Below are 15,511 nucleotides of genomic sequence, written 5' to 3'. Positions count from 1 at the left end.
TGGTCCGACATTAATTTTTGACCATAAGCTGAAATTGTTGGTGTTTGCTGGTAGTTACTGAAACACAGGTGAGCTGAGACACAGAGTTCATAACAGCTACAATATACGGTTATCTGCCATAACTAACTCTTTATTAATACATTTAAGTAAGAGAGGGTAAGAAAGAAAAAGAAGACAGACAGTTGTTTCACAGCTGGGAAGCCCACCACCTACTGAAGTACTGTAACATGTAATGTAGCATGAACCGAAACACACTTCATTTTGAACGCGACACTAATAGTGTGTCACCACAAACCACATCACCGTCAACAGTGAGTGCTTATGACTAAAGACTGCAGCACTGGAAACAGAGAGACAGTATCTGTAGCCCTAACCCCTACACTTTATCAAATCATTTCAACAATGAACAATAAAAAAGTAAAATGAATAAGGTTTAAACCCCCCAATAGCAACAGCACTGTTGCAGATATGCTGTGAAGTTATACATTGCATGTAACTGCACATCTAACAGTAGTGGTCCACCTCTTTTCAACCTATAGAAGAGTTACAGAAGATCAATTCTTCTAACTATTTTAGAAAATGCAACACCTCAGGGAGCTTGAACCCCTACAGTAGCTCCCCAAAACATCAATAATTCATATAAAACAGAGATCATGATTTAAAAAAGGGCCACAGGTTTGGTATGCCACAGCATCCTGCATACAAAACAAAGTCAGCTACATGGAGAGCACACAGAGCACCACAGCCTGAGTGTGGTTGCAGCCTGCAGTCTTCACACCTGCTCACCCTATAGAGCCTATCTACCTCCACAGGCCTCTGCTGTAGCGAGGAGCTCCCAGAAAGAGCGGGGACGAGTTAGCGTCCCTCCCCCCTCCCTTCCCTTCCCTCTGCAGCGCCGACTCCTATCCTATAATTCTCCGCAGCTCAGACATCTGTAAGCATTTCTGTCAGACCACAAGAGGAAAATAGAAAGCTGGAAGCTAGAGGCTGTGATTTGGGTGTGTATAAATAAAGTTGCGAGCAAAGGAGAAGCTGCTAATGGGAGTGCAGAAGGTGGGAGGTCGGGACACCCGAAGGCATCAAAGAAGAGACGTGAGGTGGAAGGAGGACAAGTGGAGCCTCTCAGAAGTTTCATGTAGGACTAATGTCTGAATTGCTTAAGTGGGTGTGTTTCACATAGTACAAGCTTGATGACACTCTTCTTAATGTGCATCACTATGTACGGTATGAGGTGGAAATGATCAATTATGCACCAAAAAATACGAGTTCTTTAAGGATTGTGCAACCTAAAACCACAGCACTTCAAAACACTGTTAGCACAGAAAGACCTTTTGGACAGGACATTTTAGGAGCCCTGTTTAAGCCATCATATGTCATTAAACGCTCTATCTCTATCTATAGTGCTTGTTCCATTCCTGGAAAAAACCTGCAGCATTACAACCTACGGAAAATGTTTTCTCGTCCGCCTTCCCGAAACATTTGCCCTTCAGTCTGTAATAATTCCTGGACTGTGATTGAGTGTAAATGGGACATGTCCTCCCGCTTGCAGTCCTGCACTGCACGTGACTCCTCTGTAGTGGTCTGCCTGGGCGGCCCTGCCTCACAACTGGAGGGCACATTTGCAGTTTCCTAAAACGGGCTGTTCTGTATATAGCTGGCAGAGCAGCAGGCTCACAGCTGGGATGAAACCAACCGTGCCTTGCCCTGTTCTTCCCTCAGACCCGCCCCAGAATCAGAAACCTACGAAGCCCAAAATGATCGCTTTAAAGCTGGGTGTAGGTGCAGCAGCAGAACCGCAGGAGCCGTTTGAACGGACGTCTCTCCGTTCTCGCGTTCATCAGCTGTGAGGAGGAAAATCTAAAACATGTTCGTAGATTTTTGAAAATGGTGAGAATTTTGTAAAGGAGAAAATTTAGGCTTATTCCTTTTTCAGTGTTATACTGAGTTAACAGCATCTGGTTTATTTCGCTCACTTACAAGAGGTTTACAGTAAGATATTGAAAAATCAAAAAAACTTAACAAAATACTAGAAAAAATACATGAATAATGACAAAAATAGATGTATGCTGTAACAGTAATAACATTTCAAACTGATGAAAGGTGATAATAAATGACTATCGATGGGAGGTGAATGTTGATTGTCCTTTTTGTAAAGTGGCTTCTCATCATTGCGGCATTCAGACATTGGCTCCACAGTTTTCTGTTCTCGCTGCTCTTTTTCTTTCTACCGTGACTTAAGATAGCTGTCATTCAAATTCCACTCAACATAAATACAATAAATAACAAGAAAAATGAAGCAGAGTAGCTGCTTGCCCAGTCTCCCAACCTCGATTCACCTCCAGTCATTTCCATCTTTAACATATCACATATTTCCTATGTTAGGCTTGTTCAGTCTTGAATCAACTTCACATCTCAATGACCATTTCCCACTAAGGCTGACATTACAATGAGCAAGGTATCGATACTGTTACGTCAAATCCCAAGCGCCAAACTGCCGTATTGCTTTTATTGAACAAGATAAACATTTGTTAATAGTTTTAGATTCAAAAATCTTTTTTTTTTTTTTATACGTAACTCTTAGATACTGGTTGAATTTCAAATATTTGATGTCGCATTCCAAAGAGGACATTCTTGTAACACTCAAACCCTGGCTTACTTTTCCTTCTCACTAATTAGTAGTGTTTTAGTTCTGAGCAGAGTCCCAACTCCCATGTAGAAAAGGAGCACTAAGACTTTTATCCTCTGAATCAAATCAAATGCCCTTCTCGACAGTTAGTGTGAATGCGTTGAATTTGAGATCTGTTTGCCTCCATCTACCAACTGAACAGCTTCATAAAGTTTTGGAAACCATCTTCTCCAAAGAAGTCAAAGGAGCCCTGAGAGGAGCCGAGGTGGACGAGCAGGAGGACGAGCAGGACGACGGCCAGAAGTGGAATCAACAGGTTCCAGCCGGCTGCCAGGATGTTGTACCATTTGGCTTTGTCCGAACACTCCTGGGCCAGCTGCAGGTTGCCCTGAGTCTTCTGGTCCCTGGCCTACGAAGACATGAAGAGTCACTTCATTTTCATAATCGGTGCAAGAAAGCTGGAAGCAATAAAACTTTGCCTCTACTGCATTAAAATGAAAAAAATCCAACAGACTGTAAATACTGAGAGGAAGAAAAGCAAACAAAGGCATGGTATAATGTTCTATTATGGTTTTGTTTACAGACAGTTCATTGCAGGTTGTCCTGCAATTCAGATTCAAGGCTGACCGAGGCCAGAGTGATACGAGTCCTTGAGCTGCTTCTAAGTGTATCTATGTATTTTGGAAAGGACGGGGCAGAGTCTTTCCCCAGCACTCTCTAATTTCCCATGAGTACTTGCCCATTAAGAAGATGCCAATTACGCCATTTTTAACTCCCCATACAAGCAGCCAGTCACTGTCTTTAATTTAAGTGCTGAGCAAGTAGTGGGCCTGTGATTCAGAGCTACAGCCTATGTAGGAAGAAAAAAGGGACTTAAATAAAGGGTATACACCCTTTTGTGGGGACTTTATTCAGGTAGCCATACAGTGTTTCCGATCCTGCTTTGCACATGGCATTTTCAAGGATCTTTTAGCTGTTTTTTTAGGGAGTAAAGGTTCTGTTTTGGTTTTTGTTCCTGTTTCTTTGCGGCCCCATTCCTGCGGTAAAGGGCACAGCAACTTTCTACTGTGTGTGTCTTCTGACCAGGGACAATAACAGTTCTACAATGTTTGTAATACAGTGGTGTGTTCCATTTTCCATACATGTGAAATCCAAAGATTTTCCCAACAGGACATTTACACAATTGAAACAGTCTTCTTCCATGGTTGTTGCTCAAGTCTTGCATTCAGAATACCAATTTTTCTGACTAAGAAATAATGACTGGGTCCTTCCTGTTCTTTTAGGGATTGTATTGTTCTGCTGCCATACATCTGAGCTTCATTCCCAGTGTGGGATTTGCCACAACATGCCCAATGTTTTATTGCTGTACTTGGCAACTCAATCCACCTTTTGTCTATTATTGTCAGCTAGCTTTGCATAAAGCTTTGGATAATTACAGCAATGTTCTTTTGGGGTATTAGCTGCACAAGACCAACACTAAAATAATCTAATGTTGTGTTGGATGTTGTTGACCAGTTGCAAAATGGTTCCATTGTTTCTACCTTTCATGTGAGTTCAAAGGTAGTTTTAAGGTACAACCACTGATAAAGACTAGTTGTAAAGGAAAAAGCTAACTGAAAAAATGTGTCAGATGAAACCATTTTCAAGGACAGTGAACAATAAATTGGCATTTGTGTTGTCGGGATCCTTCTGAGTGCATCAAACTGTTCAGACTCTTCGTTGTCACACCTCAGTTTGTTTCCTGAATGTTGCAACGTTTCATAGAAATGGCAGAGACTGACACAAGTGGAACAAAAGCAAATAAAACAAAAGCACAAGGTCTCACCTTGATGGAGTAGACGAGCGCCATGAAACCCAGGCAGCAGAAGTTCACATACAAGGTGTTGCACAGCGACCAGACTAGATAGTCCCGGGGAGGATTCTTGCCGCTGTTGCCCATGTTGACCACAGTGGATCCAGCTGGCTTACGCGCAGACTTGCAGTTGGTGAGTGGGGTGCAGTCAGAAGGGAAGTTGTACGAATGGTTGTCCATGGTTGGCGTTTAGAGAGGAGATGGATGTCGCTGTGTAAATAGTGTGAACTTGTTAGCCTTCCAGATGCTCGGCCTCTTTTTTGAAAGTAGTGCCCCCCTCTGTGTGAGATGCTTATAAAGGCCCATGAGGAGGGAGGTGACAGGGAGAGGACGCATGGGCAGGGTCCTTTAATACAGAGCAGGTCTGTCATTATGTGGTGAGGCCTGAGAGAGACTGAAATAGAGATAGAGAGAAGAAGACAGAGAAAAAGCTGTATGAGAGAGAAGACTGAGAAGTTGCAGCAAATAGATACATGAGAGCAGATCACAGTTTTCCATCAAAGTGTCCTTAACCTCAGCTTTCTTAGAGATGGAGGTGGTGTGGATCAGGCTGTTGAGTTGGATGGTGGCAGTATGGGGTGTAGGGTGAAGTGCTGTCTGACTGAGGCCCCTGAGGGAACTGAAAGGGTGAACACAGGTCGGACATCTGTGATGACTCTGATGCGTCCATTAGGTTTTCATACCCACATTCTGGGCAGAAATCATCAAACCTGGACACTGATTTGAAGCTGAAGCTCAAACCAATTAGTCATTTCAGTAATTTGTTTATGCAAAAGTGCCAAACATCACCAAACTTATGGATCTATTTTTCAGCACAAATTCGTACAGTTACTCACTTTGGAGATTCCAAGTTCAGCCGCAGTCTGCTGTTGATGGACGCTGAGGATCCCCACTGGGAATTACTCATAATGTTACAAAAATCCCCAGTTACTGGTAAGATGTAGAGGAAAACCCGCTTGTCTAGCTTTCTCCATTACACACACACAATTTCAGGATTTTATTGTGCTTCATCTAGCAGCCACGGTCTTAATTACACATAACTTTAGGCCTTAATACAAATTCAAATTGCTTAGTCAGTTAGCCAGTTGAATGAATGAATGAATGGGGAAATTAGGTCTGGAGACTAAAACTGGTTTTTTTTGTACTAAGCTGTGTTTATTTCTGCTGCAAAGTTGGACATTTTTTATGGAGATGCAGATGGTCAGTGTAAACCTTCCACTGGCCACACATTTCATATGGCTTTCTCCAATACATGTTACCATTTTCACTACAGGGAACAACAACAACCTCCGAGCGAACAACCTATCATCCTGATAATTTCAAGTTTCATCCTTCTAGGTTTTTTTTCTCTTTTTTTTTGTTGCTCAAGATGATTATGAGGCAAAAGCACTAAATGTACGGTGATTCCCGACATTGAAACCAAACTGAAAGAACTCATTGTGATTATTGAATAAACATCAGATTTTCAACCGTAACTGACACTGAATCAATATTGATTCAACGTCACCTAAAAAGATGGTCTGAGCTACATTTTGGAGGATTCAATATTGAAACAATGTTGGTGACACAATATGGAATAAACCATAATCTAAAATACAGTCTATACCTACATTTCAGCTCTTTCAACACTGAAATGTTTAAATATTCAATAACTTCTTAGTGCTTTGACATATTTTTCTCAACACATAAAAAAATTCTGACTTCCTTTAGCCTGGTTTGAGTTTTTCTTTGCTCTGTGTTAATTTACTACTATTTTACTACAGTAGTATCAAAAACCATAAGTATTTTTAAATGGATTCTGTCCAACAGAGTGTTATTGTGTTGTGCAAAAGTTTACAGATATTTCACACCCAATGAAAAAGTGCTAAACTATTTCTGTTTGTTTATCAAAGGCTAGAAACTGTGTTTACTTGTAAAAAATAATTTCATAATTTTCTTTTTTTTGTTGTTATCATGATTTTGCATTGCTGAATATTACCTTATATTTAACTTTTTTCCTTCACTGTGGTAAAAGTGTCTACTAAGTCCATGACCTGTCAACAACTTGAAACAGAGGATTTTTATACTGCGGTATTTAAGATGACAGTTCTTCTAACACTTTTGACATGAAGCTGACCATGTTGTACATCACACTGTATAGACCAGGGGTGTCCAATCCTGGTCCTCGAGGGCCACAATCCTGCATGTTTTAGATGTTTCCCTCTTCCAACACACCTGATTCAAATGATCAGGATTGTTATCAGGCTTCTGCAGAGATTGATGATGAGCTGATTATAAATCTCAGTCTTGGCTCGTATCTAGAGCTGTCCAGTAAATGTGATGTTATTTTGTTTTACAACAACACTGTGAAGCTCTGCTAATCATTAAACTCAATAAGTGCTAATTAGACATATTAATGTGAGTTAAAAAAAAAAAAATCAGAAGAACTTAGTGGGGCTGCAAGGTGATTAGCACCGTTGCCTCGCAGAAAGAAGGTCGCCAGTTCGTGTCCCGGTGAGGACACCCAGAATCTTTCTGTGTGGAGTTTGCATGTTCTCCCCGTGCAGTGTGGGTTCTCTCTGGGTTCTCCGGCTTCCTCCCACAAGGTCCAAAAACATGTTGAGGTTAATTGGTGATTCTAAATTGTCCGTAGATGTGAATGTGAGTGTGCTTGGTTGTCTGTCTCTAAGTGTAGCCCTGTGATAGACTGGTGACCTGTCCAGGGTGTCCCCCCATGACCCTAGTGAGGATTTAGCGGTGTATTGATGATGGATGGATGGATGAATGGATGGATGCATGGATGGATGGAAGAACTTAGTGTCTTGAAGCTGTCAAGTAAATGTTGTGAAAACCACGACTCAAAATTAAGAGTGTTGGTCTGTGTTTGAAATTCTACACTGAGTGTGTGTATTCCAGCTGCTTCACCTTCCCTCCTCCTCCACAGGACTTGCTGTATCAGTGTTCTGGGACCAACGTCCACACTGGCTCTGCTGCTGCTCCTCGACCCAGTAAGACCCCTGGTTAACCACACACACTCTGAACGTCTCCACTGTTGGGTTGGAGCAGGTTTAATTTTATCACTGTAGGAGAATGATTCTCAGTGATGGAACAGACTACAGCTGTAGTACAGATTTCATACCTATAGTTTAATAGTGGAGATTATTCACCAAAAAGGTTGATAACTTCAGATAGAAAGTCAGATTTAGAAGTAAAATTCAATTGGGAACTCATCTAAGGCTGCATTAGGGCATTCATTAGTCTTGTGGTCATCCAGTTTTCACATGTATACAAACTTCTGAACTCTGTGACCCTCAGTGGAAATCTTCAGACACATGACATCTATTTAACTGATAGATGTAGATGCTCCACATGTTTATACTATTGCATCTAAAATAGAAGGTAAATCGTCCCACCTGGTGGACAGATGACACCACTGCAACTTGTCAAATCAACACTGTGTTCATTTGTTTCACCAGAATGTTTCTGTGACTGAGATCCCTGAAGACATGAAACAGAATTTGTGACCAATCAGGTTCCTTTAAGCTTACACACTCTTTATACTATCTAACATGTGTATCTGTCGCTCTTTATCTGTTTTTGGTTTAATCAACCAAACAGCTAAGCTAAAGATAAAGTTGACGTTTACATTGAAAATCTCTGTTAACCTAGTTTTTATCTTTAATTAACATTTCCTCCACACAGTGGTAACGTACACTCCCTTTCTACTTCTGTTTTGTTTCCATAGCTGTTTGATTAGTAAATTGTGTCATCTTGTGAGTTATCAAAGTGCACAACTAGTTGAGTTCAATTAACTAATCTTGAGTGTAGTATAATAGATTAGAAAAAGTGTCAGCTTCTGATGCCAATTTTACCAAAATACCAGCAGAAGCTGTGAGACTTCTCATTTTTACAATAGTCAGTATTAAAAAGTATCTACAGATGTACAGACTGAATCCTACATTCCTTTATCATGGTTGGATTTATTTGGATTACTAGGAAAAGAAACAACCATCACTTCATTTACCATGTATATAAGACGCACAGCAGGTTTACACGTTTGTATTCTCAAACCACACAAAACTAAAGTCTATGGTTAGTTTTAACTTTCTAACAGTGCATCCTGAGAATTCTGCTTAGGATTCAAGGATTCAAGGCCTTTATTTGTCACAAACACAATTATACATTGTATGACGTGCAGCAAAATTCATTATGCACCTTATGCGCTACTTTTGTTTCCTTTAAACCTAATTGAAGGGTTTGAGTGAACTCTTGGATGTTCATTTATTCAACTTATTATAAGTCAAAGTGTCTCAGGTTACAAGAACTCATGTTTTTACATTCTTAAGTGGTCTGAAAACAAAAAAAATAGGTAAAGATTAGGTTTAAAGAGAAAACAGAAAAGAGAAAAACACAAAAGACAACATTTGCAAAAAGTAAACTAGAAAAGATGCATTGATTTCACTCAATCATGGCGTGTATAGCACATCTTATTTTTTGCTTTGCATGCTTCATACTGGAGCTGCTTTTAATGTAGTATTCTAGTTTCATAGGGTTAACACCATGCAACAGGGTTTTTTTTTATCCTAATAAGTATAAATACTCAAGCAAATTGCATCCAAAAAGTGCTGTTACAAATAAAATTTGAGTCAAAAATACTTCAATACATTCTAAAAACAAAAAATAAACTGTGCAGTGCAGTTTTGCCTACCCTTTACCAGATCACGTATACATTTGATCACTTACGCAACAGTGTTAAAGACACTTCTTTTTTTTTTTTTTTAACTTCCCCATTCATGCAGTTTTACAAGGCAGTGAAAGCTACAAAGCGCCCTTCATCAACGCTGTCACATTTATAGCTGTTGTGATTACATTACGGCTGATTGGGCGAGCCCGCGTCACGTGACCGTCCTTCGACAGGAGTTTCCACGACAGCTGAGTAGCAGCTAAATGCGTCTTTTCACCTGTAACATTCATCCTTTTTTCTACTCCTGTGAGACCGACTCGCGCGAAATGGGAGACAAGAAGAGTCCCACGAGGTAAAAAACTTCCGCTCGTAACGTCTGCGCGGACACTTTTAAAGCGGCTCGTCGGTGAGCGGCGGAGCTCGGTGAATGGATGAAGCTGTTTCAGTGAAGTGTTCATGGCGGCTGCTGCTGCTTTAATGTGGGGCAACAAGCCTGAGTAAAACCGCTTCACTGACCGACTCCCGAGCAGGAAATATCTCCTCGAGTGTCGTTTGTCTCGCCATGCGGTCGTTGTTTTTTTGTTTGTTTCTTTTAACCGAACGGGTAGTTTCCTCAGTGTTCTCATTGTAAAATTGTCCGTGTGTGTTTGTTTTGTTTCTGTGTGAAGGCCAAAGCGGCAGTCCAAGCCCTTCTCCGACGATGGGTACTGGGACTGTAGCGTCTGCACGTTCAGGAACAGCGCCGAGGCGTTCAAGTGCATGATGTGTGATGTCAGAAAGGGGACGTCGACTCGGTAAGATGCACTTTAGCTGTTCATTTTTAACCATCAAACCACCGCCGGACTGTTTTAATGGACCTCAGCTGTGTGTGCAGATACCGAGTCTCGCTTTGACAGAGATGCGTGATATAAATTGCACGATAATAATAATAATAATAATAAAAAAAAGTACACCCAGTCGCAGGTTTATTAGGTAATGTCTGTTTTAACAGCCCTGCAATAAATCTTCTCTCCTTGAGGGTTATAGTATACTAGAGGCTGGTTCATTCAACTTTAGGCACACTTCAGAGACCGCTATCAGGAGCTTATCTGTCACTGAGGTCATGTCCTCAGTAGTAGTCTGGGTATTTCAAAAAAATCTATGACATTTCTTTAAGCTTTGACATTGTAGTACTTTGTGTGTTCAGAGAATACAGTCGTCCTCTTATTATTCATGCCCTTCCTTTAAAGAAGGAAAAAAACAGCTATCAGTGAAATAAGTTGAAATTGACAAAAGTGATAATAAATACAAATTTGATGAAAATCATGACATTGCTTTTGAATTGTGGTTCAACAGAAATATTTTTTTAAAAATTACAATAAAATAAACACAAGCATGATGGGACCTGTAAACTGATATTTTGTTGAACAACCCTATGAGCCAATCACTGCAATCAAGTGTTTTCTGTAACTCTCAATCAGACTTCTGCACCTGTTGACAGGTATTTAGATTTTGGCCACTGCTCATCAGCAAAGTGCTCTAATATGTCCGGGACAGTTTTTTTTTTTCTTTTTAATTATTCTTTTCAACCACAATTCAAAAGCAATGTCCTAATTGCAAAATTATAATTTAGCAAATTTTTTATTCATTATTACTTTTTTCAGTTTCTACTTATTTGAGTGACTATTGTGAATTTTGCCTTTTCTTTAATGGAAGGTATGAATACATTTGAGGACGACTGTATACACCTCGACTGTTGTTTGAGAGAAAGACGTATTTTGCTTATTTACAAGTACCACGATGAAAGGAAGTATTAGAAAAAAAATCAAGTGCAAAAGAATAAATCGCATCACAGAAGCCAAAATGAAGATAATGAAGTCGTTCACTTGTCTGTGGCATTGAGAGTCATTTGGCTTCTCTTATACTGTTGTTCACCATTTTGTTGTGCATTCTACAACCACAACTTCACTTGGTTTTCATCTAATTACCACCATGAATAAACATTTGCTATGGCTCTTATTCAAGTTTTAAGGTAACGAGTGATAGCTTTGTTTTTTTTGTTGCCCATGTGAAATTAATAATGGACTTGAAAGTCTACCCACACTTTGTTTTATCATTACATTACAGATTCTGTATAAATGTAATCATTGCAGAACTGCGTATATAGTATTGGAAAGGTGACTAACGTTTCCTCGTTTGCTTACGAGTCAACCAGGACTCCATTCATTCCTATTAGAACCTCTGTGATCTCTGATGTGTCTGCAAAACTCCTCCCTCCACTTATTTTTCTTGTATGTTAGACATTTTTACACTTTTGCGTTAGATTACAGAGAGACTGGACTGTGTGTGCCAGGAAGTTGGATAAAATTAAATGGCTAACAGGCCGCTGTTTGGCTCTGTTGACAGTCCAATTGTGTAAATGTGAAGTTAGAAAAGAAACTTGCTTAGCTAGTTTAACAAATGCTCGCTTTATAACATAATGAGAACACATATATTGTAGTGGTTCCTACATTCTATCACAAAAGGTTTCACTAAGCTGGCTCCACATGTGGCAGAACAACTTCCTTGATTGTGTCTCGGCATGTATTATCAGCTGGGTTTTTGTGGCAGTAGTGTTTATTACAAATATTCCATAAAACTGGATGGTAAAATCAAAAAGTCTCAGACTAGACTGCATTTCGTGACGTTAACCACAAGGAAACACAGTCCATATATTATACAAACTTTCGGACACAAAGCAAAAGTGTGTGGAAACGAGAGGCATTCACTGATAAGCTGATGTGTTGAATTCAGTGTAAGAGGTGGCAAAATGCAGCGGAGCGTTTTTAAATGTAATTCTAAACCACAAATAGGTTCACAGGTTGTCAGTCTTTTCACACTGGCCACGAAGAGATCTCTTCCTGTCAGGTTTTCAGTCAAAGAAGTGGGAGACAAAATCCACAGTCTTAGTTCTGTGCAAAATGCATTTTAAAGTTTAGCAGAAATTAATGTGAGGCTTGGACAGTCAGATTTACTTAAATTAGACCAGGGGTGTCAATCTCAAAAACACAGTGGGCCAAAATTTAAAACCTGAACAAAGTCGCGGGCCAACATTGAACAAATTAACCTTTTAATATGGACCGAAACAAATTTTGCTTTAACATTGAATATGGAACAAGCAACGCTTATTACCATACATTATATATAACTTAATAGTGGAGACATGCAAAATCAAATTATAAATAAAAAAACACATCAGTGGCACAGTGACAGTTGTAGTGTGAAGACGCTATGCCTACTGTCACAGAGGAGAGGGAGTTTCTGGGTCCTGTCCTGATTGACGCGCCAAAACAACAACAGGGCATTGTGGGATTTGTAGTATTAGCGGTGAATGCGCTGTACAGTATAATACCGGGGGCAGCTCTAGTAGTCATTTGGTATTGTCTCGCGGGCCAAATATAATTACAAAGCGGGCCAGAGTTTGACACCCCTGAATTAGACTGCCATTTCAGAGTTGATCCTGTGGTGTGAAATTCCACCTTTATGTTACTGTGCCTTACTTGTTGCTCAAAAAGGAAAAACTGTCCAGGAAAACAGAAGCAGGACATGACATGTTTAATATTGTAATTTTAGTAATATTCCCACTTATTCAGACTGCTACAGGTAGCAGCCGGCCATGTCTGCTGTGCATTCCAACATAGATTGCTCTTCGACATCTGCTAACAAATGTGTCAATATCTATTGACTATGTGAAACAACCACCTCTGAGCAGCCTACACACCGAAAATGTCAAGTTTTGATTTGGATTGTGCAATACAGAAGGCCTGCCTGGTTCTTTTGGTCAAGTTGCCTTTTTGATGACAGTGCTAACCTCCTTGCATGCAAATTTTACGTCAAATTATCCTGTTTTGCACATGCATTGTCGCTGCATCCTTCGCTTGTGCATCGTCTCCTGGTGTTTAACACGAGGGAATGCATTTCTTTAGGGATGGATGGATGGTTAACCGCAGCCACAGTAGAGAGGCTACTCAGAGGCTCACAGTTTCTACTGTCCAGTTTTATGGAATATGTGCATGGAACATTACTGTCACTAAAACAGGGGAGAAATAGGTGAGGAGGTTATCCTGCCATATGTGGAGCCAAGACTCTGTTGGAGGATGTAAGAACCACTTCAGTATTTGTGTTCTCTGCATCCTGCACAGCTGGCAGCCGTTAAACTAGCTAAACAAATTCTGTTCTAATTTACATGATGTGACTCCACGTAGTCAACAACTGATCACTCCAATTTGTTTTTTAACTTCCTGGCACACACAGTCCGGTCTCACCGTAATCTACAGCGAAAATGAACATTTTTCAACATACTCAAGACAAAATGGAAAGAGGAGGTTTGCAGACACATCGGGGTTCTCATAGGGATGAATGGAGTTTCGGTTGATTGGTGTACAAACACAGACCTGTGTTGAAATTAAGTGTAAGCCTCATTACACTTAGGACGATTGAGATTGGTTTAAAGAAACCAGCAGGTTTTTTTTCCCCCCTTCAGCACAATGATAATGAGGTGCATCCAGACCATTCTCCAAAACCACCTTACACAAGACTATTTAAAGGCAAAGTCAGCAATCGTAAATCAGTACGTATGCTGTCAAATTCAGCGAGTATTTCCTCGTGGTCTGTTGGCTATCCATCCTGTGTTTGTATTGATAAAATTCCAGCGTTTCTACACAGCCTTGGCTCTGTAAATGATAAATAATTTGGTTTGGACTGATTTGTTTAACATTATTCCAGAGTTTATCGTGCACATTTTGTGTTTTTCTCTTCTGGATGCTTCAGATTGTGCTTGAGTGGAGAGGAGGGGTAGTGGGAGTGGCAGGAATGGTAACTCTGGCTCATACTAATGATCTAAACATACCAGCTAGCTAAATATCAACAATCTTCCTCCACAGTCAGACTCCACCTGTAACCTTTTGTCAACATTTTAAGGAGCTATGGTCAAAATCAGTCAGAAATATGCATTTTATTTAATCAAGTGAACTGGTCATACCGAATGCACACACAGTTCCGCGTTGTAAAGCACATTCTAACCCTACTTGCAGGTTCAGTGATTTAAATATCACAAAGCCAACATCTGTTTTGTTTTTTGTTTTTTTCAGAAAACCACGGCCTGTCTCTCAGCTGGTTGCCCAGCAAGTAAATCAGCAGTTTGCACCACCAACACATCCCAAAAAGGAGAAGAAAGAAAAATCAGAGAAAGATAAAAGCGATAAAGAACCTTCACTGAAAAAGAAAAGCCATAAAAAGATGAGGTAATTGATTCATGCTGTCAAAAGAAATGGCTGACTAGATCTTGCTGCTGGTTTTTTGACACCACTTAAATATTGCAGTGTTCTCTACTAGTTTCTTTCACATCCTGTTTTCTGTTTGTCTCGTCACCAGGCCCCGGTTAAAAAACGTAGACAGGAGCAGCGCCCAGCACCTGGAGGTCACAGTTGGAGACTTGACTGTAATAATCACAGACTTTAAGGAGAAAGCCAAACCCACGTCCACTTCAACGAGTGCTGCCTCAGCAGACCAACACAGTCAAAGCGGCTCGAGCTCCGATAACACTGAACGAGGCGTCTCCAGATGCTCTTCGCCCCGCGGTGAAGGCTCGTCGGTCAACGGAGAGACGCACTAACCTTCAAACCTTCACACTCCCAGTCAGCACAACCCCTTCTTCTGCACTCTCAACAGCCTCAACCAGAGATTAAACTTCAAAATGCACGTTTTTTGTTTTTTTTTTGTTAATAATACTATAAATGCCAATCATGATAGCATTCACTTTCCAATTTGGGGTTGTATTTTCCACAGCCTTCCCACGGCGATAAGGAATTCAGGAGTCAGGATGCTGTATGCTGCACACTCAATACTCAGAGAACTGATGCAGCAACTCTCATCATGATGAACTGAGAAAAGGAACAGTAGCATTAAATCCCGGATGTCGGGTGTTGTGGTAACTCGCGATTTAACACCTCAGCGTCGCGTCGGCATCACATTCAGTTGGTCGTCGCTGCACAGAACACACGATGCATTATGAAAGAAATGTGAAGAAGTCATCTCAGAATTGTAGTTTATCCGTGAATTCATTATTTGCACTTAATGGCATCCTGTGTTCACCATAACATTGTTTTTAGCATTATTTCTACTTTGCCATTATCAGTAATCCTAACACTGTTGGTTACTGGCCTTATCCAGCTCTCATTTTTACAACATTGGATGCAATAATTTGTTTTACTGTCTAACGTTTGAGTACAAATATTGAACAGTTATTCTAAGTCTGCTTCTCCTTCACTTGGTAGAGTTAAGCATGATTTAATCTATAGAATGGTTTATATTGTAAAATAATGTTGAATAAAATAAGATGTAGATACTTGAA

At 40.3% G+C, this 15,511-nt stretch overlaps 3 protein-coding genes across 3 annotated transcripts in view; 1 reads left to right on the top strand and 2 right to left on the bottom strand.

The window, feature by feature from the left end:
- LOC103358850 (uncharacterized) overlaps positions 1–13,109 on the bottom strand; it is a 27,987-nt gene extending 14,878 nt beyond the window's left edge. The window contains exon 1 of the mRNA XM_008283989.1: positions 13,105–13,109. The gene's annotated coding sequence lies outside the window, so the exon portion shown is untranslated. The remainder of the gene's footprint in view (positions 1–13,104) is intronic.
- LOC103358849 (interferon-induced transmembrane protein 5) lies at positions 1,926–4,698 on the bottom strand. Its single transcript, XM_008283988.1, has 2 exons — positions 4,452–4,698; positions 1,926–3,035 (listed from the first exon to the last, which is right to left on the bottom strand). The coding sequence occupies exons 1-2, from the start codon at positions 4,656–4,658 to the stop codon at positions 2,814–2,816; spliced, it is 429 nt and encodes a 142-aa protein (XP_008282210.1). The 5' UTR covers positions 4,659–4,698; the 3' UTR covers positions 1,926–2,813.
- LOC103358851 (YY1-associated factor 2-like) lies at positions 9,351–15,511 on the top strand. The gene is made up of 4 exons (XM_008283990.1): positions 9,351–9,493; positions 9,810–9,935; positions 14,250–14,402; positions 14,533–15,511. Exons 1-4 carry the CDS (start codon positions 9,405–9,407, stop codon positions 14,771–14,773), a joined length of 609 nt encoding a protein of 202 aa, XP_008282212.1. The 5' UTR covers positions 9,351–9,404; the 3' UTR covers positions 14,774–15,511.

The sequence above is a fragment of the Stegastes partitus genome, unplaced genomic scaffold (genome assembly GCF_000690725.1).
Source record: "Stegastes partitus isolate 25-593 unplaced genomic scaffold, Stegastes_partitus-1.0.2 Scaffold337, whole genome shotgun sequence".
In the NCBI taxonomy this organism is placed as follows: domain Eukaryota; kingdom Metazoa; phylum Chordata; class Actinopteri; family Pomacentridae; genus Stegastes; species Stegastes partitus.
The sequence above is the reverse complement of the archived record's forward strand: the minus strand, read 5'-3'. Positions and strand labels throughout refer to the sequence as shown.